This window comes from Myotis myotis, unplaced genomic scaffold (genome assembly GCF_014108235.1).
Source record: "Myotis myotis isolate mMyoMyo1 unplaced genomic scaffold, mMyoMyo1.p scaffold_m19_p_20, whole genome shotgun sequence".
Lineage (NCBI taxonomy): Eukaryota > Metazoa > Chordata > Mammalia > Chiroptera > Vespertilionidae > Myotis > Myotis myotis.
The window spans coordinates 21,440,177-21,461,356 of NW_023416325.1; the positions used below are offsets into that span (position 1 = coordinate 21,440,177).

Consider the following 21,180-nt stretch of genomic DNA (forward strand, 5'->3'; position numbering starts at 1 on the left):
TGGCTGGCATGCAGAGGCAGAAACAGGGAGCCCCCTCATACACAGGGACCCAACCAGTGTATTCAGCCAGGAAGGGGCACCTCCCCGGGAGGGTGGAGGCACCCTGTCAGTGACAGCTGTTGTGGGAGCAGTGGCCGAAGGCGCTGCCTCCACGCCCACCCCAGCTGGGCTCCCTGCCAGTGAAGGCTGCCGTTGCCCAGCCACGGGCAGGCCCTCCAGCTTGGCAGAAACTTCAAGCCTGAACGAAGTCACACAGGCGAAGCTTCCACTGCACCCTTCCGGACGTGAGAGAAACAGGGCGCTTCCCCTGGCATCTTCGCACTGCGCTCAGCCAATGCATCAAACCAGAGAACCTCCACGTGGACCAGCCTTCCATGGAGAAAGTGAACTGGGCTTCTCAGTCCCTGGGCCTCAGGCAAGAACCCACCAGAGCTGGACACAATGGTGGAAGAAGCCAGGCCCACCCAGAGCACAGCTGGAGGACAGGAAACAGGCCCTGAAGAAAATTTGGCAGCTTGAACCTTTATTTTTAGTACTTTTTTAAAAAAGCATAATTAGAAACTTTCAATACAGAAATAATCCTAGCAAACCATTTAAAAGTTTTGTTGTTCGACAGGATTTCGCATCAGGTCCACCAGAACATCGGCCCAGCCCTGTGAGCGCCCCACCCTCACCCCCACCCCCCATTCATGCGAACAACACCCAGCGGGACCGGCAGTCGTCACCAAAATCACCCGCCACCTGGGCCTGGACACCCAGCGGCCAGAGCCATGGGGGCTTCTAGCCGGGGCTGGAAACTTCCAGGACCCCCTCCTCTTATTGCTGGAGTTTGCAAGCACTGCCATTCAGCACCACCTTCATGCTCAGAGTGGAGTGTGCTGCCCACCCAGGACCCATGATCAGCCACCCTCCACAGCACCGCCTCCCCGGCCCACACAACTCCCCCAACTCATCCTGCAGCTCCAGAGTGAAGGCCTGTCACGTGGAACCACAGTGTTTTGGCAGTTTGGGGAAGTGGGGAACCCCACGTTTTGACTAAAAACCCCTCAACAGTGTTAACGAGGAAAATCTGCAGTGTGGTCTGTGATGTGATTGTCCAGTCGGCTTCAGCTGGAAATCGCCAGGGAAGGAAATCTAGTAAAACACACCGCGGTGTGGGAATAAATTATTCCCAGGTTACGTGATCCTTTTAGGGGAAAGGCGCATGAAGTGCCCCGAGGAGGAGGAGGGGGGGACAGTGATCAAGTGTAGATAACCCTGGTTTTTCCTCCGAGGGACCAGGGGAGTCAAAGCTGGCTGGCTCCCAGCCGCAGCTGCCATTCCTTCCCACCTGCTAAGGAATCCTCGTGCTACCTTTGCACCAAGACAGTTGTCAGTGACCTGAGGCTGCCTGCCACCCAGCTCAGAGGCAAGAGGCAGCATCCCCAGTCCAGCAGCACCCACTCCCCACATCAAAGACCCAGGAACTCGGTGGGAGGCCCTGGACCCGCACAGACAAGGGTGAGAGGCCCCTTCTTCCCACCAAGCAGCGTCCAGGAAGGCAGAGAGGCTCTGCCAAGAGCCCGGCCCCACAATGACAGGAAGCCATTCACTTTTTCTACAAACACTGGACCCAAAGGGGAGGCCACAACTCTTGCTGCTGTGCCAACCGAACCTCAGGAAGAGAGAAGTGTGAGGAACTTAATTCATTTGATTTGGCTTCATTTTCTTAGCTGTTAAAATAATGCTCCTAAGCCCCATCCGTGCGTGAACACACCCTGTCTTTCTGCTGGAACTGAAACAGGTTGGTATAAATAGAAGCACAGCTCCCCTGGGTTTGTAGCTTAGAGGCGTCTAGAAGGCAGGACGAGAAGTCTGTTGGCCAAAGGGCAGGAGTGACTCCTGTGGAACCGACGGGCTGGGTCAGCTGAGGGCAGGGCCTCTAATGGGAACCCCAGGCCTACATCAAGGCCAGGCCCCCCAACTGCCAGATGGGTAGGAGATGGGGAGGGCGGGAGCTGAGCAAGGCCCTACCTGCCAGGTACAGAAGTCAGCGATGGCCTGCAGGAGAGAATGAGGAACGTGGAGCCCACTCCACCAGCCCAGGTTGGCAAAAGACATGGCTAGAACTCGATCCCATCTCCTCAGGAAGCTGCTGGCGGTAAGATGGGATGGGGAGGGAGGGTCTGTTGCAGCAGGCTGGCATTAGGGAGGCAAAGCCAGAACAGGACGAGGGTGAAACGGCCGGTTAAAGCAATATACATTATGTACAAACGGGTTAATCAGTCCGCTCGCTGGCAGCATCCTCGCTGGGCCCAGGCGCCTTGGCCAGGGGGCAGGGGCACCAAAAGGGAAGGGCAGGTTGTCCAACACCTTCTTGGTACTCGAGGGGGAGGGGAGGAAGTGCCGATGGCGCCTCCAGATACAAAAACGTGGAGAGAATTCTTAAATAACGGCACGAAACTGAGCCTGTCCCCGAGGGGCCGGCGGGCCTCGGGCCGGGAGTGGCCGCAGTGCAGTCTGCAGGGGCTGCGGGCATCAGCAGCAGCGTTTCTTCCGTTTACTGTTCCTCGTGAGCTTCACCACGTCGTTCTGTTGCTGCTGCTGCTGTTTTGCTAGGTTGTCTTTCTTTGCTCGGAGGACCAGCTCTGTGATGCAGTTGAACATCTGTGAGGATGAAGGAGGCAGGGCGGCCTCAGACCTGGTGCGGAGGCCCGTCTCGGCTGCGCTGCCGCTGCCAGCCGGCAAGGCCACCTCCCCACCTCCCAGGGCCCAGCTTTCTGTTTCTACTTGTGAATTCTTTGGTCTGTGTGTCTTCGCACCCTTTTAGAAGGAGGTGGTGACGTGTAGAGGTCAAAGAGGAACACCAAAGACCAATGAGCTTGTGTCCTGGAGAAGTCACACTCAGGATTTTCCAATCTTTCTTTTAAAGAGAGAAAGAACCCCTTTCCTTCAGCTGGACTCTCTGGACAAGACAGATAAAGGTGCCCCTACTAGTGACTGGTTAGAGGGCCCAGAGCCTGCCCAGGCCAGGCCACCTCACAGCACAGCCAGCCTAGAACCTAGACCCCAAGACACCCTTGCGCTGCCAGGATTCACCTACTGGCCCACAGTCCTGTCCTCCGCTCCACCAGGAACGGTATCATCAAGCACTTGGCAATTTGCTTCACTTTCCCCTCACAACCCAAGGCGCAGGGACTCTCCCCCCAGATCTACAGAGGAACACATGGAGCCTAGAGCCCGTAGGCTCCGCCCAAGGTCACACGGACCCCACCCCACAGGCTCCCAGTGGAAAGGCCCGTCCTGTGATCCCAGCCCGACTGAGGCACAGGGCGTCCAGGAGGCAGTGGGGATCCAGCTTCCCTGGGCCTCTGGACTCCACACACCATGGGCAGGACTCGCCCAGAGCCCTGAGTGCGGCCAGCCTGGGCTCGAGGCGAAAGGCCCGGCTTTCTCCCAGGCTCCCGCCTGCTTTCTAGCCGGCCCTGCAGGGGGATGTGTCCACAGCAGGTGTCACCGGAGCTCTGGAGGCCAAGGCCACAGAAGCCCGAAAGTAGGAAGAGGGGACACAGTGGCCGGGGCAGGGTCAGTGCGGCAGAGGACTGAGTGGACACTGCCTGGCTGTGGTGTGGAGCCGGGCACTGTTCCTGAAGTTGGAGCCTCAGTTTCCCATTTGAAACGGAATAATTTACCTGAGAGGACTGTTCAGATGTGAGCTCAGACTTTAAAGGCCTGGCAGCTACTATGACATGTTCTGTCGGCCACCTGGGTGCCCGCAGCAGGCTAGCAGGGGGAGGAGCAGGACTGTGGTGGTGGAGCAGAGCCCGGCCCTACTCCCTCCCTGTCCCTGCTCTGGCCTTGGTCTCACCTCTTCCACGTTGACATTCTCCTTGGCACTGGTCTCAAACAGCTGGATCCCCATCTGCCCGGCGAATTTGTAGGCATCTTCTGTTTCCACCACCTTCCGCTCAGGGTCATCATTCTTATTCCCCACTTGAAGGCAAAGCAAAGTCAGCTGGTCCTGCGGGAGTACCCCGGGCACCCTCCCTCCCACTGTCCCCACGCCAGTGAGCCCAATCTCACCTAATATTCGGCACACGTCGTCACAGTTCTGGTTAATTTCATGAAGCCACCGTTTGACGTTGACGAAGGACTCGGCACTGGTGACATCATAAACCACGATGACCCCGTGGGTCCCCCGATAATACCTGTAGGGCCATGGTCTGTGTCAAAGCTTCAGCCCACACAAGACCTGCCTGCCCACTTCGAGAGTGGCCGGGACCTGGGAGGAGGCCAACCCTTTCCAGCAAGACACCCAGAGGCTCCTCTCGCCTGGCCCTGCCGGCCGGGCTCGCACTGTGCTCAGCCAGCAGCACTGAACCCCACGCGGTCCCTAAGGCAGCCAACTAGGTTGTTCGGCGTTGGCCACTAGCTTGAAACGTCTTTGAGGTTGTCATTTTATTTTTAAAATTCAGGCAAGTTTTGCATTTGACATCATATTATCCTTGGTGTGTGTGTTTTTGTTAATCCTTACCAAGGATATTTTTCCATTGATTTCTAGAAAGAGTAGAAGGGAGAGAGAGACATCGATTGGTTGCCTCCCACACGCACCCTGACCAGGGCTGAGGGATCAAACCTGCAACCCAGGTACATGCCCTTGACTGGGCATCGATCCCACACCCTTTGATGTGCAGGCCAACGCTCCATCCACCAGCCAGGGCTCGCTATCCTTGTTTTAACATTCGAAAATGTTTCTCCTCAAATTTTAGTAAAATGCCATTCCAAGAAGATGTGCCATTTGTGAAATCTGCCATGGTCTGCACTCCCTCCCCAGGAGACTGGGGGGCACCTCACATCCTGCCACTCATCCATGCCAGGGGCAGGGAGAGCATGGAAGCAGTATGGCACGCAGGCAGTGTTGGGAAGAGGGTGTCCCACATATGCCACCATCCAAACGTACAGACCCTGCAGCCTGAGGTCAGCTAGAACAGCGGTCGCCGACCGATGGTCCATGGACCACTGGTGGTCCGTGAGGTTCAAAGGTTGGCGACTGCTGAGCTAGAAGGTCTGGACGGCAGGAGGGATAAGCACTCCCCTCCAGACACCATGTCCCCATTCATCCCCGTGGTCCGGTAGGCCAGATGGAGGACATCCACCTGGGGAGGAAGAGGAGGACAAGGCCTCCCACTTCCACTTCCCTGGAGAGCCTTCCCGGACCCAACAGCCAGGGGACTCCCCACCCGATGCTGTGTAACCACGCAGAGCGGCAGAGACTCACTTACCAGGGGCTTCTGAGAACGAGGTAAGAACCAGTGCCCAAGCTCTGCCATCCGCTGCCTTGGGAAGCCCCAAGAATCGAGCCATTTAGGTACTGTGCCCCCAGAACCAGCCCTGTCCTCTACCCCCAGCAGTTGCTCAGAGTGTCAGGTTATTACCAGTTCGGCTTCGTGGACACCCCTCTGAGCAGCTACAAGTACAGGAAGAGACCATTGTCCCCGGCCAGCAAAGTGTGCAGAGGGAATGTATTTCCAAACTCTCCTTTGCTAAGACTACTGAAGATGCCAAGAAATAGCCACGGCCCCAGCCCAGTCCACCACAAAGCCCTCTGCTCCGTGGGAGACTCCGCCCCCTCTGGGGTCCAGGTGAGGGCCTTTCACAGAAACAGACTCAGAGAGAGACTCAGAGCTCTGGCCAGGACGGTGCCCGGGCCTTGGGTACCTGTTACCACCGCCATCAGTAACCACTTCACTCACCACGATTTAGCTCCATACCGGCCCCCGCCCCACGCTTTATATCCACTACCTAATCAATCCACTACCTAATTAATCCACTACCTAATCAATCCACTACCTAATTAATCCTTGCAACAACTTGTATGGACAGGGCGGTTGCCATTTTACCAGTGAGGACATGAGGCCGAGTGACCTGCCTGAAGTCACACCGCCAAAGTCAGGGCACCTGGATCTACCTCCAGGGCCAGGTGTCGTCACCTCCCTCTCCCTCTCATCTCACTACCCCACACCTCACTCCTCCTCCCCAAACCCACACCCGACAGCCACACCTCTTGGTCAGCAAGACCCAGCTACCAAGAGACAAACTGTGAGGGTGACCACAGGGCTCGTTCTTGGCAGGCTAACGGGATGCGCTTTTAGTTTCTCTTTCAATGCCCTGAATCAGAAAGGCCACACTACTGTACCCTGACCCGATCCCTGAAAAGAGAACAAACTCCCAACCTCTCCCAAGTCTCCTTCCTTCTTCACCAGCTACCATCACAAAGTGGCCTCTCAGCATGGCCTGCAGAGCCTCCTGCCTCATGAGCGGCAGAGTCGGGGACCCCAAGATGGAGCTACCCTCAGCCCCCCCCCCCCCCCCCCCAGCACACAGGATGGCCAGCAGGGGCCAGGCTGGTGCCACAGCACAGGGTGCAGTGCTGCCTCTTCTCAAGCACCCTGAAACATACTGCCCTCAGGCAGCTGAGGAACTCCAGTCTCCCCAACAGAATGAGGAGCTGTGCACCCCTCCCACCTGCCCGGAAAGAATCTGGTAGTCAAGGGAGGGGCAGTGGCTCCTCTGCTAAAAGGGCCTGGGCACCTAGGGCCCACTGCCCTGCCCAAAGCATTTCTCGCAGCCACAAGCCCAATAATCTTGGCTGCCCTGAATTCCTTGACTGGTTTTAACCCACAGGAAGCACTAGAGCATCTACCACAGTCCCAGTCTCTTGGGGGTGAGGGGTCAGTAGAGAGCAGGACTATGGACTGGTTAAAGGCAAGAGCTTTGGTATCAGACCTCAATTCAACTCCTGACTAACCAAGCTAAGTCCCTTCACCCTCTCTGGGCCTCACTTTTTTGTTAATAAAATGGAGGTAATCACAGGACTGTTTTTATCAGGATTAAGTGAAATGAAGTAGGTAATGTCCTTTGTGACAGTCCCAGCCCCAGGTCAGGAGAGCTGGGGTCAGTGCCTTGGTCTGACCATGAGGTCGAGGTCTTGGTCATGCTTGAGCCTGGACACACCAGCCACCTGAAGATGCCCATCCTCCCTCCCAAGGAGCCTCTGACCCCAGTGCCCTTCTTAGGGCCTCGCAAATAGGCACTGAGACACCAGAGGCTCAGGTAACTCGTCAGCAAGTAGCAAGAAAGCAGCACTGGGCAGACCCCAGGACATGACCCCTGGGGCTGGGGGCTTCTTGGACCACAGCACATAAGCACTCACTACAGAGCTAGCCCAGCGACAGAAACCCCCCAACACTGCTCAGGATCCAATCCCTCGACTAGGCTACCCAGCCAGCACCCTCTGGAGCCTCGCCCCACCCCCCAATGCTCCCAGCCACCACTGTAGAGGCTCTTCACCCCTTACACTTCCCACTCTCAGAAAATCCTGCAGCCAGCCTGGGTCCACCTCATCTGCACGCTGAAGGGAGGAAAGGCATCTCTGGCTGGAGAACTTCCTCACCCACCTTCCCAAGAGCCCCCCCACACAGGGCTCACTGGGGGGAGACACAGGAGAGGCCGACCAAAGAAGCAACTACTACGGGCCAGACACCATCATGTGCAGCCCAGGCTCTGCCTCCCACGGGAGCAGGACCCCTCTCGGAATGGGGATGACAGCAGACTGCCTGCAGGGGGCTCACGGAGATGCTCAGGAAGCCCAAGCACAGATTACCTGGCACACAGGACTCGCATCAAAGCAAAGCCTGTGAGAAACCGAAGCACAGACATTTAGGCAGCTTGTCCACGGTCACACAGAACTGAAATGTAAATTCTGAACCACTGCCCTGGCTGGTTTGGCTCAGTGGAGAGAGCATCGGCCTGGGGACTGAAGGGTCCCGGGTCCGATTCCAGTCAAGGGCACATGCCCGGGTTGTGGGCTCGATCCCCAGTAGGGGGCATGCAGGAGGCAGCCAATCAATGAGTCCCTCTCATCATTGATGTTTTTATCTCTCTCCCTCTCCCTTTCTCTCTGAAATAAAAATATTTAAAAACAAAAAAACTTGATACTTAAAAAAAAATTATGAACCATCTGCCTTCAAAGCCCTGCTCTTTCCTGGAACCTGTTCCATTAACAGCCCAAGAACCAAGAGCCCCTCCACAGAATTCCACTGTCGAGCTCCAGCTGGGTTCTCCTATTTGCAGCTACGAGTCACAAAGGTGCTGTGGCAACCCACTGGGTGAGCCGGGTTCCCAGTAACCAGCTTTGGGGAGGCCAAGTAGTGGCCTCTCAACGGCCTGCTATGCACCAGCGCCCCTTCCCACCCTCCCAACAGAGAAGCCAGCTCCCAGAGACAGGGTGGGTGGTGGGAAGCTGCACAGCTGACAGCCCAACAAGGTAAGTGTCTGACCACCAGGTGAAGCCAATATCACTGTCATCCCATTTCCAAAGGGACCAAAGGCCAGAGGGTATGCTGACTGACATGAACTGTCCTGCCAACCCCAGAGCCAGGTACTCAGCCACTGCCCACCCACAGCAGCAGCCATATCTCATCCCCTCGTCCTCACATCCTTAGGAAGAGGAGGGCTCAGCTTGACACCACCGACTGTGGCCAGCAAGGAGCTTACCTCCTGACAGTCCGGGACCCACCCTGACATTTCCACCATGACCTGGGCTAGTTACTCAACTGTGTCCAACGTCGGTGGCGAGGGGTCAGAATGGGGGCAAGTGCCTGACTCACGTGGAGGTGATGGTGCGGAAGCGCTCCTGCCCAGCTGTGTCCCAGATCTGCAGCTTCACTTTCTCCCCATTGATCTCCACGGTCCGAATCTTGAAATCCACTCCAATCGTGGTGATGTAGCTGCCTGCAAGCACACACATTAGCAAGGTCCACAGGTGCCCCAGTCAGACTACACGGCACTCACTCTGGGCCCAGCATGATCGAGGTCCCAGGGACATAGTTCTGAGTAAGAAAAGACAAGGTCCCTGGCGTGATGGAGCTCCATGGAACCCATAGTCAAGGCGAGGGCAACAGACATGATACAATGAAACAAAGAGATAAAAAAGACAATTCCAAAGTGATGAGCGCCACAAAGGAATAAAACCAGAGATGTGACTGGGGAGGGACAGGCTCCTTTAATTAGAGTCGCTGGACTGTTAGCTATGGCCTGAGAATAGTGGGAGGCCTAGCATGCACTTTTTTTTCTAGTCTATTCCAAACGTTTTTAAAGACCCACAAATTAACTTCCTAACACACAAGTCATGACCTGCAGTTTGAAAAACAATGTTTGAGGCAGAGGAGACAGTAGCAAAAATAGCAGTGGAGGGAGGGGGTCAAGTAAGGTCAAGCACAGAGTCAGAGGCAGGTAGGGAGGGGGTGCCAAGACCTGATCTCGGGGCACCTGCACCATTCGGAGAGCTTGGGCTTTCTGTTGTGTGTGACGGGAAGGCACTGAAGGTTTTAATCAGAGTATGAGCTGCATTATAAACAGCTCTCCTGTGGCATCTGTGTGAGAGAAGGAGCGGAAGAGAATTTCTGGCCAATGTAACAGTTCTGTCCAGGCTTACAAAGGCCCGAGTGCTAAGACATGTTTTCACTCCAATGGGAGCTTACTGTATAACACATGCTGCAGACAGGACACACACAACTGACTCTGTAAAGCAGTGGTTCTCAACCTTCTGGCCCTTTAAATACAGCTCCTCATGTTGTGACCCAACCATAAAATTATTTTCGTTGCTACTTCATAACTGTCATGTTGCTACTGTTATGAATCGTCATGTAAATATCTGATATGCAGGATGGTCTTAGGCGACCCCTGTGAAAGGGTCGTTCGACCAGCGAAGGGGTTGCAACCCACAGGTTGAGAACCGCTGCTATAAAGTATCAAAACTCTAGAGCAGTGACGACGAACCTTTTGAGCTCGGCGTGTCAGCCTTTTGAAAAACCCTAACTTAACTCTGGTGCCGTGTCACATATAGAACTTTTTTGATATTTGCAACCATAGTAAAACAAAGACTTATATTTTTGATATTTATTTTATATATTTAAATGCCATTTAACGAAGAAAAATCAACCAAAAAGATGAGTTCGTGTGTCATAGGTTCGCCATCACTGCTCTAGAGGAAAGGTCAAAGTTCAAGGTGGGGTGGAGATCAAGGAAGAAGTCACATTCGAGCCCAGCTTGAAAGAATGGGTAAAATGTCAAAGGCTGAGATTAGGTGGGGGAAGACATCCCACCCAGAGGCAAAACACAGAGAAAACACTCAGAAACAAGCCAGCCCGGCATTCGGGGCCCTGGGCACTGCCCTCTGGATGAGCCAAGGAGTGTGACCCAGCACCTACTGCTGCAGGCACTCAACCGGCAGCTGGTGGCTGAATGAATGAGTAAGTGAGAGCTTGGGAAACGGCAAAAGAATGAACAAACAGTAGGAGCCAGAAAGCTGGAAAGGTGAGCTGAGAACGAATGATGAAGACCATAGGTTTTCAACGGGGAGGACTGTCTCCGCAGAGGACACTGGGCAATGTCTGGAGACATTTCTGGTGTCACAAATGGGGGAGAGGGCCCAGAGTGTGAACAGTTCTGAGGTGGAGAAACCTTGCTATAAACTCTGCTCACCTAAGAGAGGGCCGCTGAGGTTTGAAGCAGAGGCAAGCCCCTGACAGAGCCATGTACTAGCTAGATAAATTCAGCAGTCTGACAGGGGAACTGCTGAAATGCTTCAGGCTAGAACCAACTAAGATACTGGTGGTAGAAATGGCAAGAGGAACGAGAGGGCAAAAGAGAGCCCTCCAGGAGTGGAAGCCATGAGGACGGGGAGTCAGAAGATCATGAGGAAAAGGAGTATTTTTCAGCCTAATGATAAGCTGCCCCTTAAGTGACCATTCTTGAGCAGAAGCAATAACAAGCCGCTGGTAGGAACCGAAAGATTCCTGAGTCCCAGGCACTGTGACCTGCAATGTCACAGGTGACCCTCACAATGGCCCTCTGTGGGAAGGACGATGATCAGTCCCATTTGACGATGAGCTGAGACTTAGTCAGGCTCATGGTCACACAGACAACTCTTTCCACATCACACCACCAGTGGTGCTGCAGGACGACTGCTGGGAGAAACCCACTTCTCCACCAAGAGAGGCGGTAGCCATGTAATCACTTCCTAGTTTTAGCTCATCCCTTAACCACATCATAGGGAATTCCCTACAAGACAGTCACAGTTCATCCTTGATCAGAGAGCCCAAGCTAGCCTGAAGTCTCTGCAATGAACCTGATGTATTCAACAAACACATCCACTTCACCAACATCTGGGAAATACAAACTTAAATGAGATAGCACTGTTTGCTGATTGGTTTAGCAAAAATGAAGACTATCCAAGACCTAGCACTGATGGGCCCTTTATACCCCTTCATGCCCAGCCGGTGCGGCTCAGTGGTTGAGTGTTGACCTATGAACCAGGAAGTCACAGTTCGATTCCCAATCAGGGCACATGCCCGGGTTGCGGCTCGATCCCCAGTGTGGGGCATGCAGGAGGCAGCCAATCAATGATTCTCGTCGTCATTGATGTTTTAATCTCTCCTTCTCCCCTCCTCTCTGAAATCAATAAATATATATATTTCTTTTTTAAGTAAAATAAATAAAATAAACCCCTTCAGTGGGAGTGTCAGTTCACTTAGTACAGCTTTGAAAGCTCAGTTCAGAGCACTGTGAAAAAGTTAAGTGCACAGACGCCGACCTCATGACTCCTCATCTCTGCAAGAAGAAACATAAAGTGTAGCCCAAGAAATGCAGCCTCACTGAAACCAGAAGCTACCAGAAAGCACGCACACATCAAGAGCATGTTAGTGAGCCATGTGCATCCATGCACAGCCAGGGGAACCTCAAAGCCTTTCAAAAGAACCAGAGGCCTGTATGTGCCGTGGAAGGGTGGTCCCTGATGCCCTGAGGGGAAGGCAGGCTGTGACCACTGCATGTGGAGTGAAGAAAAGTCGAAAGACAGACAATGCTGAGCAGAGGCTACCAGGGCACCAGAGGGGTAGGTAAAAGGACAGCTTTCATTTTCCACTATTGAGTCTTCCTGTTTGAAATTTCACACAGGCATGTACTAGCTTGCGATATTTTTTTAACTGTTTTTTTTTTTCTTTTTTAAATATTGAAACACAAATAGACCCAGGGTGAGCAAAGTATGGGCCTGTAAAGAATTTTTTTTTTTAACTAAACAAATGAAGACGAACGCAGAGGCTTCTAACCTGTGCCTCCCCTGCGTCCCCCTCCCTCAGCCTGCAATCACACTGAAGGTTTGCGACATGAGGCAGAGGCAGGTGTTCTGGCGCCAGGCAAAGGGATTTCAAAACTGAAACATCCCAGCAGCACCTCAGGGGCACACTCACCTGAGAAAGTGTTGTCGGCAAAACGTAAGAGTAAACTGCTCTTTCCCACACCTGCAAGAGAGAGAGCAGGCGATGAGAGGCAGCACGGGTCCCTCCCTTCCACCAGCCCTTCCTTCTGCAGGGAAGTGACACCCGGGTCCTGAGTTTTAAACCCAGTGGGACGGAGCTCCCTCCTCAATGCTGCTTTCGATCTGAAGCAGCCACACACCAAGAGCATCTCCCCCACTCGATCTCTGATCTTCTCCTCGGTCCCAGTGTAAGGCAAGCTGCCCCCAAAGCCCAGGGGAGAAATGAGAAGGACTCGTGCCCAGGTCCTGTGCTGAGGGCTGGCCCCAGCAACCCAGAGGAAGGTACCAGATGACAGAAATAAAGCAGGGGCAAGTCACCAAATGAAACTGGCCCCAAAGTGCGTCTGAAATGTGGTCCCTAGAAAACTGCACAGCATGTGTGGAGCTTCAGTTTGTGTGCAGCGTGAGACAGGACCTGCAGAGCTGCAAAGAGCCCTTGAGATCACTGGGGCTTTCTGCAGGTGAGGAAACTGAGGCCCAGACAACTCGAACCAACTGTCAGCCATGCTACCCGTCAGGACACTGTCAGCCGGACCAGTGAGGAGGGGTGTCTGCCATACACCTACCAGCCCCACAGCCCCCATGTGCACAAAGCATTTCACTTGCCGCAGCATCTGCTGGCACACTTGCTCCCAGCACAGGCGGGACCCTTGTAAGCTTGGCTTCCCTTTACTTCAACACACAGCAGCTTTAGCCTTCCAAGTACAACCTGTCCTGTGTGCATCCCCTACCCCCGCCACCCCCTAAGGCCAGCTGGGTCAACTGACCACAGAAGGAAAGAATTAGCATGCAGAGAGAGCTGTGTGTGGTGGGCACTTGATGCTCCTCTAACTCCAGCTGCATCTGTTAGGATCAGGATGTGGCAACCGAAGCTCCAACAAGCTAAGCAGCTGGCCTAGGGCCTCAGCAGGAAATGTGAGCTGAGATCTGAATCCAGAGCTGAGATCTGAATCCACTCGGGAGCGCTAAAGCTCTTTCCAATACATACTGCTTGGGGAGTCTTTCTGCATCTGTGTCAGGAAGGTGAAAACAAAGACCCCAAAGGGGCTCCTGCATCTCACTTCTGGCTGACTTTTAGCAGCAGTGCTATCAAAACTAGACTGGAGCCGAACCGGTTTGGCTCAGTGGATAGAGCGTCGGACTGAGGGGTCCCGGGTTCGATTCCGGTCAGGGGCATGTACCTTGGTTGCGGGCACATCCCCAGTAGGGGGCGTGCAGGAGGCAGCTGATCAATCTCTCTCATCGATGTTTCTAACTCTCTATCCCTCTCCCTTCTTCTCTGTAAAAAATCAATAAAATATATTAAAAAAAAAAAAAAAACCCAACTAAGTGCAAATTGTGAGTGTATGTGCATATTTGGGGGGAGGAGCCCATAGCATTCATCAGCTCCTCAGAGAGGGCACTACCTCCGCCCCCAGCCCCAGCTGTGCCTAACACTAACTAACCCAGAAATCCTCTCAGCAGTCCTCTTGGATGATCTGTCTGGAGACTTCTCCAGGTGAGTACCCCACCGGGGAGGCCCAGGGGAACTTGTTTCATGGTAAACCTGGGTCTGACCTTCCCAAAGGCAGGCTGGGGGTGCTGTGCCCCATGGCACCTGCTGCTCAGCCCGGGCCGGCAGCACTCTTGCTCAGAGCACTTCCTCATTGCTGCCTCCACGAGGCTTCCTGCTGAGCCAAGAAGAGCCCAAGTCCTGGGCTGGGTCCCTCCCAGCGCTCTGCCCAACGCCAACACCCCATCGGTCCTGCCTGCTCCTCTGCTTCCTCCTGGAGACTTCTGGGCCCGCTTACTCAGCTAAAAGCTGTGTCTGGGCAGCGAGGCTGAGTTCCTCCAGGAAGGCAATCTCGCCTCACCTACCCTGGACAGTTCATGTGCTGGAAGCCAGGCCCAGCACTTAGTAGGTGCCAACGAAACGCTGTGTAATGAATCATGACTAAGTGGATGCCAATCACACTGACAGCTATGCTATCTAATGCTGACTGCAGCATTAATAGGAGCCAAGGGAGTGCTTTTCAAACTTTGGGGGGTGGCAGAATCCTTTTATTAAGTTAAAGGTTACCTGACTCCCGTATATCTAAAACAGGTAAGGGGAGGTGCTCTCTCTGCATGAAGCGGTGAAGCAGCAGCGGAGTTCCCTCTGGGTCCCCTTCACTCCCCCCAGCTCCTCTGCAGAGCTTCTGAAAGCCACCAGTCTGCAGAAAGACCACACCAACAGCTCCTCCGAGCCTCCAGGTTGGGCCTGACACCCACCTCCAGCATTGCTCTCCCTTCCAACGGAACAGACACCCACCCTCAGAAATGCCTCCCAAATACCCCTGCAGAGGCTGCTTTGGGAAAACACGCTGCGACCATCATCCCAGAGCACTGGCCTACGGGAGGAGTGACAAGTCCCACTCCACCTTCCCCACAGCTGAAGTCAGCAGCTTCCCAAGTCCAGCCGCACCATCCTTCACCCAGCAAGGAGCAGAGCGGCACTCGGTGCCTTGTGGCAGCCGGGGCGAGGGGGGGGGGGGGGCGGCGTAGGATTATTCTGCAAACACTTCACACACTCTCTCTGTCATCACCGTGCTCCCTGCATCACACCCCTCTCTCCCTTGCTTTCTGCCTTCTGGGCTACACAGATGCTCCGACCCTCAAAAAGCCTCCACAGAAATCTCCACCCTCAGCCCTGCTCCCCCCTTGGGCTATGGTTCCCTCACTCCTCTTGGCTTCGGTTCTAGACTGTTGAAGACCTTTAGACCTTCAAGTAGAGTGTTCTCAATTTCAAACCTGGCTCGGTAACTAATTCACTGGAAAACCTCCGACAAGTCGCTTCCCCTCTTCAAGCCTCAGCTCACACTGTGTGAAAGGTTTCACTGGCTCTCTGACGACCACCCCAGCCTCCAGCAGGTCTCGTGGATCAGATGAAATGCTGTTACACATTAGAGCCAATGTTGGAACATAAGAGAGAGGAAGAACCTTAGGCATAAAGAAGAGCTGCAGCCCTAACCGGTTTGGCTCAGTGGATAGAGCGTCGGCCTGCGGACTGAAGGGTCCCAGGTTCGGTTCCAGTCAAGGGCATGTACCTGGGTTGCGGGCACATCCCCAGTAGTGGGTGTGCAGGAGGCAGCTGATCGATGTTTCTCTCGCATCGATGTTTCTAACTCTCTATCCCTCTCCCTTCCTCTCTGTAAAAAAATCAATTAAAAATATTTTTTAAAAAAAAGAGCTGCAGAAGCTGACGGAATGAATTCTAGAAGCATATACAATCTGGCAGAGTAGGAAGAAGAACTCTAGATTTATAAAGAAAGAAACATTCTCTGAGGGCCTACTGTTTGCCAGGCCTGGGACCAGCTGCTCACACACGAATCCGTGTGTGCTAACTCCTGGCTTTGCCTCTGATGAGCTGTGTGGCTCTGGGCAAGTCAGTCAACTCCTCTGAGCCATAGTTTGCTTTTCTGACAAACTACGCAGGCACAGGGGAGAAGCCGATGGGGAGTGGCTGTGAAGTCATGGGCAGGCCGTCAGGAAGCACCCACACAGGAGCCCAGGCCAGGGCAGCACATGATGCTGTCTCCTTGCTCAGTTGCCAAAGATTCGTTTGAACTTCCATGGTGACCATCTCCCAGCCTCCGAAGCATTTGGCTTTGAGGATCAGCTCACTGTCGGGAGAAATTAAGCTGCAAAGCATCTGTCTTCTCTCCACAACACAGTCCTCTACACACTGAACTAGGAGCCAGTGAGTCTTCCCCCACACTGACTCCTGGTGAAAAATCAACACACCGTGCAAAATGCACTGTGAAGAAGGGGGCCAAAACCATCCTTGGGTTTGACAAAGAAAAGTCAACAGGCCACATCTTCTTGCTGAGCTTATGCTTTTCATTTTCGGAATCAACACAGGCTCTGGATGTCTGGCCGAGGGAGAAGGAGCCCTGACCAAGGAGAGCTGACTTTAACTCCCAAAGAGAGAACCAAGACCAGGGCTGAAATCAAATCCCGTCACGGCATACACTCCGGGCCCAGAGGGAGGCCGGCGGCCACCTCCGCGAGCAAGTCTACACAGCTTGTCTGGTTTTCTTTTATTCAGACCACAACCTCCTCCTCTCTCACTCCTTCCCCAACCACAGCTCCTCTTCATCTCTGTAGCGAACCCCTAATTTTTCCTCTTCCCTCTCCCTTCCACCAGTAACCACGGAAACCTCAGCCATCTTTCACCTGATCCAAACCGCCAACCACATCCCAATGCCGCTCCCCAGGAGACCCAAACCCACCCCCTTCCCCGGCCCAACACTCCTGCCTCAGGTCTGACATCCCTTGGACTCGGTCCCCTCTCCTTACCAATCCGCGGGCTCCACCCCCTCTAGTCACATGACCCCCGTGCCCACATTCAGCGCAGGTCTGGTCTATGAAGTCGGGTGCTCCCCGGCCTCCTTCCCCATCATTGAACCCCAGCGCCTCAGTTACGCTCCTATAAACCTCCCGAGGCCTGCCGCCCTGACCTCTTGGTCACCCCATAAACCTGCGTACCTGCCACACTCCAAACACCTCTACACCCTCCACCCTTCCCCAGAAACCAGCCTATGCTCATCAGGACACTGAATATTCCTTCAACGACTATGTGTGAGGCACCTACTGGGTGCCAGGCACGCGCTGGGCAGGAGAGGCTGCAGGGCGCCGAGTAGGATCGCCAGGGGCGTGGGGATGCTGAGCGCTCGGTAACACGGGCTGCACCTCCATGCCCGGCCATGGACACGCCGCACAGAAGAGCAGACAAACACCGCACACCCACTGTGTGCGTGACCGCGCCAACACTCCGCCGGCCCAGGACGCCAAGCCTAGTGTCCCATTTTACAGACGAGGAACCGGAACACGGGGAGACAGAGCGACAGCAGCTCGGCGGGGCGGGCCCGGCCCGGCGCCTCACCTGCCTCACCTCTTAGCCTCACGGGACCCCGAGGCAGGTGCTGGGCACAGGCCCACTTTGCAGAGGAAGAGCCGCGGCTTTCGGGGACACTGCCGATCACATCCACAGAGCACACCTGCGCCGGGGCGGGGCCGCGCGCTCCCGGCTTCCTCTCCCGAAGACCACCCGTCCGGCGAGGCCAGTCCCCGCGTCTCGGAGGAGGACACGGAGGCTCAGACACGCCAAGCAACGCGCCCAAGGTCACCGGCTGGGGAAGCTGGCGGTCCTGGCACTCGAACCCAGGTCTCTCCAACTCCAGAGATCGCGCGACTTGACCAAGGTCACACGTGAGGCAGCGGCAGGCGCGGTGAGTGGACCGGGCGCCCCAGCCCCGACCCCTGCTCGCCCGGCTGCTCCGCTCCGCCGCCCGACGCCCCAGCCTCTCCTGGGCGCGGCCCGGAGCCCCTCGGCGCACCCCTGGGGCCGGCGACCGCCGGGCAGCCCCGCCCGCCCGCCCCGCGCGGGCCGGCACCTCCCCGCCCGTCTGCCCGCCCCGAGGTCCCCGCGGGCCGCGCCCGGCAGGGCCCACGCCGCCTCCGGCCGCCTCGGCCCTCACCGCTGTCGCCGATGATGAGCAGCTTGAAGAGGTGGTCGTAGTCCCGGGCCATGGCGGGCGGGGGAGGCGCGGGCAGGCAGGCGGGGTCGGCGCTGGCCTCGCGAACCGCAGCTCCCTCCGGGCTGCTCCGGCAGCGGCGGATCCACTTCCCGAACAAACAGCCGGAACTGACAGAAACACCTCCCTCCGCTCCCCCTCCTCCTCCTCCTCCTCCTCCTCTTCAGCAGCCGCCGCCGCCGCTGCCGCCGCCTCTCTCCTTCCCGCCCCGCCCCGCCACTGCGCAGGCGCAGCGTCCGGCACCGCCTGTGCGCAGGCGCAGCGTCGGCCAGCCGCGCCCTTGCCGCGCTCGCGCACCGCGCATGCGTTCTGGCAGTCCCGCCGGCGCGGGCCCGCTCGCCGGCTTCTCGGGAAACATCGCTGCGGCGGCTCGCGGCCCTTAGGGCTCGGGAAGATGAGCTGCTGTCGCGCCCGAACGGAAAGAAGCCGAGAATGGCGGAGAAGCCCGGCCGTGGCCCGGGACGAACTGGCTCCTTCGACTTCAAGCCCCGCAGTCTGCGGAGAGGAAAAGAGGCGCGCAGGGACCGTGGGAGCGGGGCTGACACCGGGCCTCGGACGCTCCGCCCCCTTTCTGCCTGGACGCCGCCCCCGGGGAGCTGGCTCCGGCCACCGTGTCCCGAGCCCGTGGGATGGACGCCGAAGCGGTTGGCGGCTGCCGAGTGCTCCAGGAGAGGAGCCGCCTGCGGAGCCTAGCGGGTTAGGATGCGGCCTCCTAGGTCCGCTCTGGTGGAAATCGCCTCCAGCCGGCAGTTCCTGGGGCTCGAGTTGCCTCCTTCGTAAAATGGGGCGAGTATTCGACGCCGAGCCTGTTAGATCGATGCCCGGTGTGGTTTTTGAGGGGAGGGAGAGAAGGGCTGAGGATGGGGAGGAGCTTTGCTTTACGTTTTATTTATTCCTGTGCTTAAACTTACAATGGTCACTTCCCATAAAAGAAGCAATAAAAATCCAAAATAAAGTAACTAAAGTCATCATCTATGCCAGTATGGAAAGAATGTAAATATTCAAAGAATATAAATAAAATATTAGGTAGGATTACAAAAGACAGACATATCCTTAAATTTTTACTATAAAAAGTAATGCTTGCCAAAACCGGTTTGGCTCAGTAGATAGAGCGTGGGCCTGCGGACTGAAAGGTCCCAGGTTCGATTCCGGTCAAGGGCATGTACCTGGGTTACGGGCGTATCCCCAGTAGGAGATGTGCAGGAGGCAGCTGATCGATGTTTCTCTCTCATTGATGTTTCTAACTCTCTCTCTCCCTTCCTCTCTGTAAAAAATCCATAAAAATATTTTTAAAAAAAAAAAAAAAAGTAATGCTAATAGATGGGTGGAGCAACAAATTGATGTTTTTCAAATCAATTTTTTAAAATTTTAAAATAATGCTCATAGTTTTTAAAAATAATGTACAGTTTACCAAAAAGTACAAGTTGCTACTTTTCCTTCAGACCCACTTCTCATAGGTAATCTCAGTGTTTCTTGGATACCTTAAAATGCTTAATAAATATATATTAGATGGGTGAATAAATCTCCTTCGGTGAGTATTCTGTGCCTGTGCAAACACATACGTGTATGTGCGCTGCCTTTTGCTGCATTATGGTACCCGCATGGTTGAACTGTAATTTAACCACTCTGCTGTTGATAGGCCGTTATGTTGGTTACAATTTTTTTGTTATACAGTGTTGCAGGGAAGATCCTTGAACAGGATATGGAGTGTCTGGCTACAGCTTTGAGTTTTTCCAGGACCTGAGAATCAGTGTGGTGGTGTCAAAAGAACCTGGGCTTGGACTCTGATGGTACCAAGAGAAGAACTGCTCATATGACCATTGAGAAGTGGCCCTTCTTGGTCCGGGAAAGGTTAATGGGGTCTCCTTTGATCCAGCCCTGTTAGTGAGGAAGTATCAGGGAAGAAGGAAACATCAGTGTGGCCACCAGCAAGCACGCTCAGCCCTGACCCCCCATTGAGGCCCACTCCCGGCTGTCTGCTCCACCTGCTCTGGAGATGGACAGACTGTCTGAATGCCAGCTCTGAAACTGGCTCCGGCCTTGAAAAGCTTTGAGCTTTTGGATAAGTCACATCACAGTGTCTCAGAACCCCAGGTTCCACACAGGCTAGTGGTGAGGATTGGAGCTGTGTTTCTAAAGCACCAGCACATGTAGGCATACTAAGTTTTACTGTGTTTCACACAAAGATTACCGCTCATGAAGGCTCAGAGAGCATTTTTTAGTAATACTGTATTATGTTTTCTAGACATAATGCTTTATACTCAAACTACAGGAATAGTGCAGATGTGACTTTTACATGAAACTGACAAACCAAAAAATCTGTGCAACTGGCTTTATTGCGATATTCGCTTCAGGGCAGTGGTCTGGAACCGAACCCACACGTCACCAAGGCCTGCCTGTGGGCATATAACAGTTAACCACAGTCATTGTACACGGGCCCATCATACTTTTAGCCATTTCTTACTGTAGCCTCTAGCACACAGGTCCAAGGCAGCCTCCTGACATCAGGGCTGCAGGATACCTGTGAGTAGAGCAGAACTGGCCGTTGTGAAGAACAGGTGCCTGGCTTGCCTGTCTTTGACATTAATTCATTTATTTAGTAACTAATTGTCTAATGAGTGCTATTTGTTTATTATATGCCACAGATAGTAGAATAGAGCCTTTCCCTCCAGGAGCTTATAGTCTCATCAGAATAAGATACACTCATGAGGAATTAGAAATACAAGACAATACAATAGATAAAAGAGCTATCAAATAAGCAGTCTAGACTGCAGAGGAGGAATGCTATCACTCTCAGCTAGAATGAGGGGAAAGAGATTTCATACAGATTTCCTGATGGAACTGGAATTGAAAGAGCTTTGAATGACAGGTGTGTTTAAACAGCCACTGTCACAGTCTGTGAGAATCATCAATTTTGTCTTTCAGGGGGAATTCCCTGTAGGTCAGGAGATGTGCCTGACGTCCCAAAAATGAAGCTCTGAGTACATTTCCTGTAGAAATACTATTTTACATTTATTTAAACTATAATGATGGGAGCGGTGTTTTGGTAGGTAGATAGATGTGGATAGATACTTTATGTGTGTATACAGATAGAAACCCCCTGACCTGAGGTAAGAGTCGGTGTATAACACGGTAAACTTCGTTCCGCTGTTCTGAACAGACAGCTTACAGATGAGCTTCTGCCACACCACCTGTTTGCACATTAGAAACTGCACTGGGAGGCAGTGAAAGTTTGTGAGCAGAGTAACAACAGCAAAATGCTATTTT

The 21,180-nt window shown here is 54.2% G+C and overlaps 1 protein-coding gene across 3 annotated transcripts; it reads right to left on the bottom strand.

The window, feature by feature from the left end:
- Window positions 1-503: 503 nt before the first annotated feature.
- On the bottom strand, window positions 504-18,072 carry RAB35 (RAB35, member RAS oncogene family). Of its 3 annotated transcripts, XM_036353978.1 has the most exons (6): window positions 17,857-18,055; window positions 12,291-12,341; window positions 8,649-8,772; window positions 4,063-4,187; window positions 3,848-3,972; window positions 504-2,646 (listed from the first exon to the last, which is right to left on the bottom strand). In XM_036353978.1, the coding sequence occupies exons 1-6, from the start codon at window positions 17,906-17,908 to the stop codon at window positions 2,518-2,520; spliced, it is 606 nt and encodes a 201-aa protein (XP_036209871.1). In that variant the 5' UTR covers window positions 17,909-18,055; the 3' UTR covers window positions 504-2,517. The 3 variants fall into 3 exon arrangements, with proteins under 3 accessions (XP_036209871.1, XP_036209872.1, XP_036209873.1); XM_036353979.1 differs by lacking the exon at window positions 12,291-12,341 and having other exon boundaries at window positions 17,857-18,056; XM_036353980.1 differs by lacking the exon at window positions 3,848-3,972 and having other exon boundaries at window positions 2,540-2,646; window positions 17,857-18,072.
- Between the last annotated feature and the right edge of the window lie 3,108 nt (window positions 18,073-21,180).

What these genes read in the sequence shown, in the direction of transcription:
- RAB35 (XM_036353978.1), bottom strand. Translation starts at nt 17,908, where the DNA reads ATGGCCCGGGACTACGACCACCTCTTCAAGCTGCTCATCATCGGCGAC. An exon ending in GCTCATCATCGGCGACAGCG is followed by an intron (nt 12,342 to 17,856) that starts GTGAGGGCCGAG and finishes TCTCTCTTGCAG; the next exon opens with GTGTGGGAAAGAGCAGTTTA. An exon ending in CGACGTGTGCCGAATATTAG is followed by an intron (nt 3,973 to 4,062) that starts GTGAGATTGGGC and finishes TTTGCCTTCAAG; the next exon opens with TGGGGAATAAGAATGATGAC.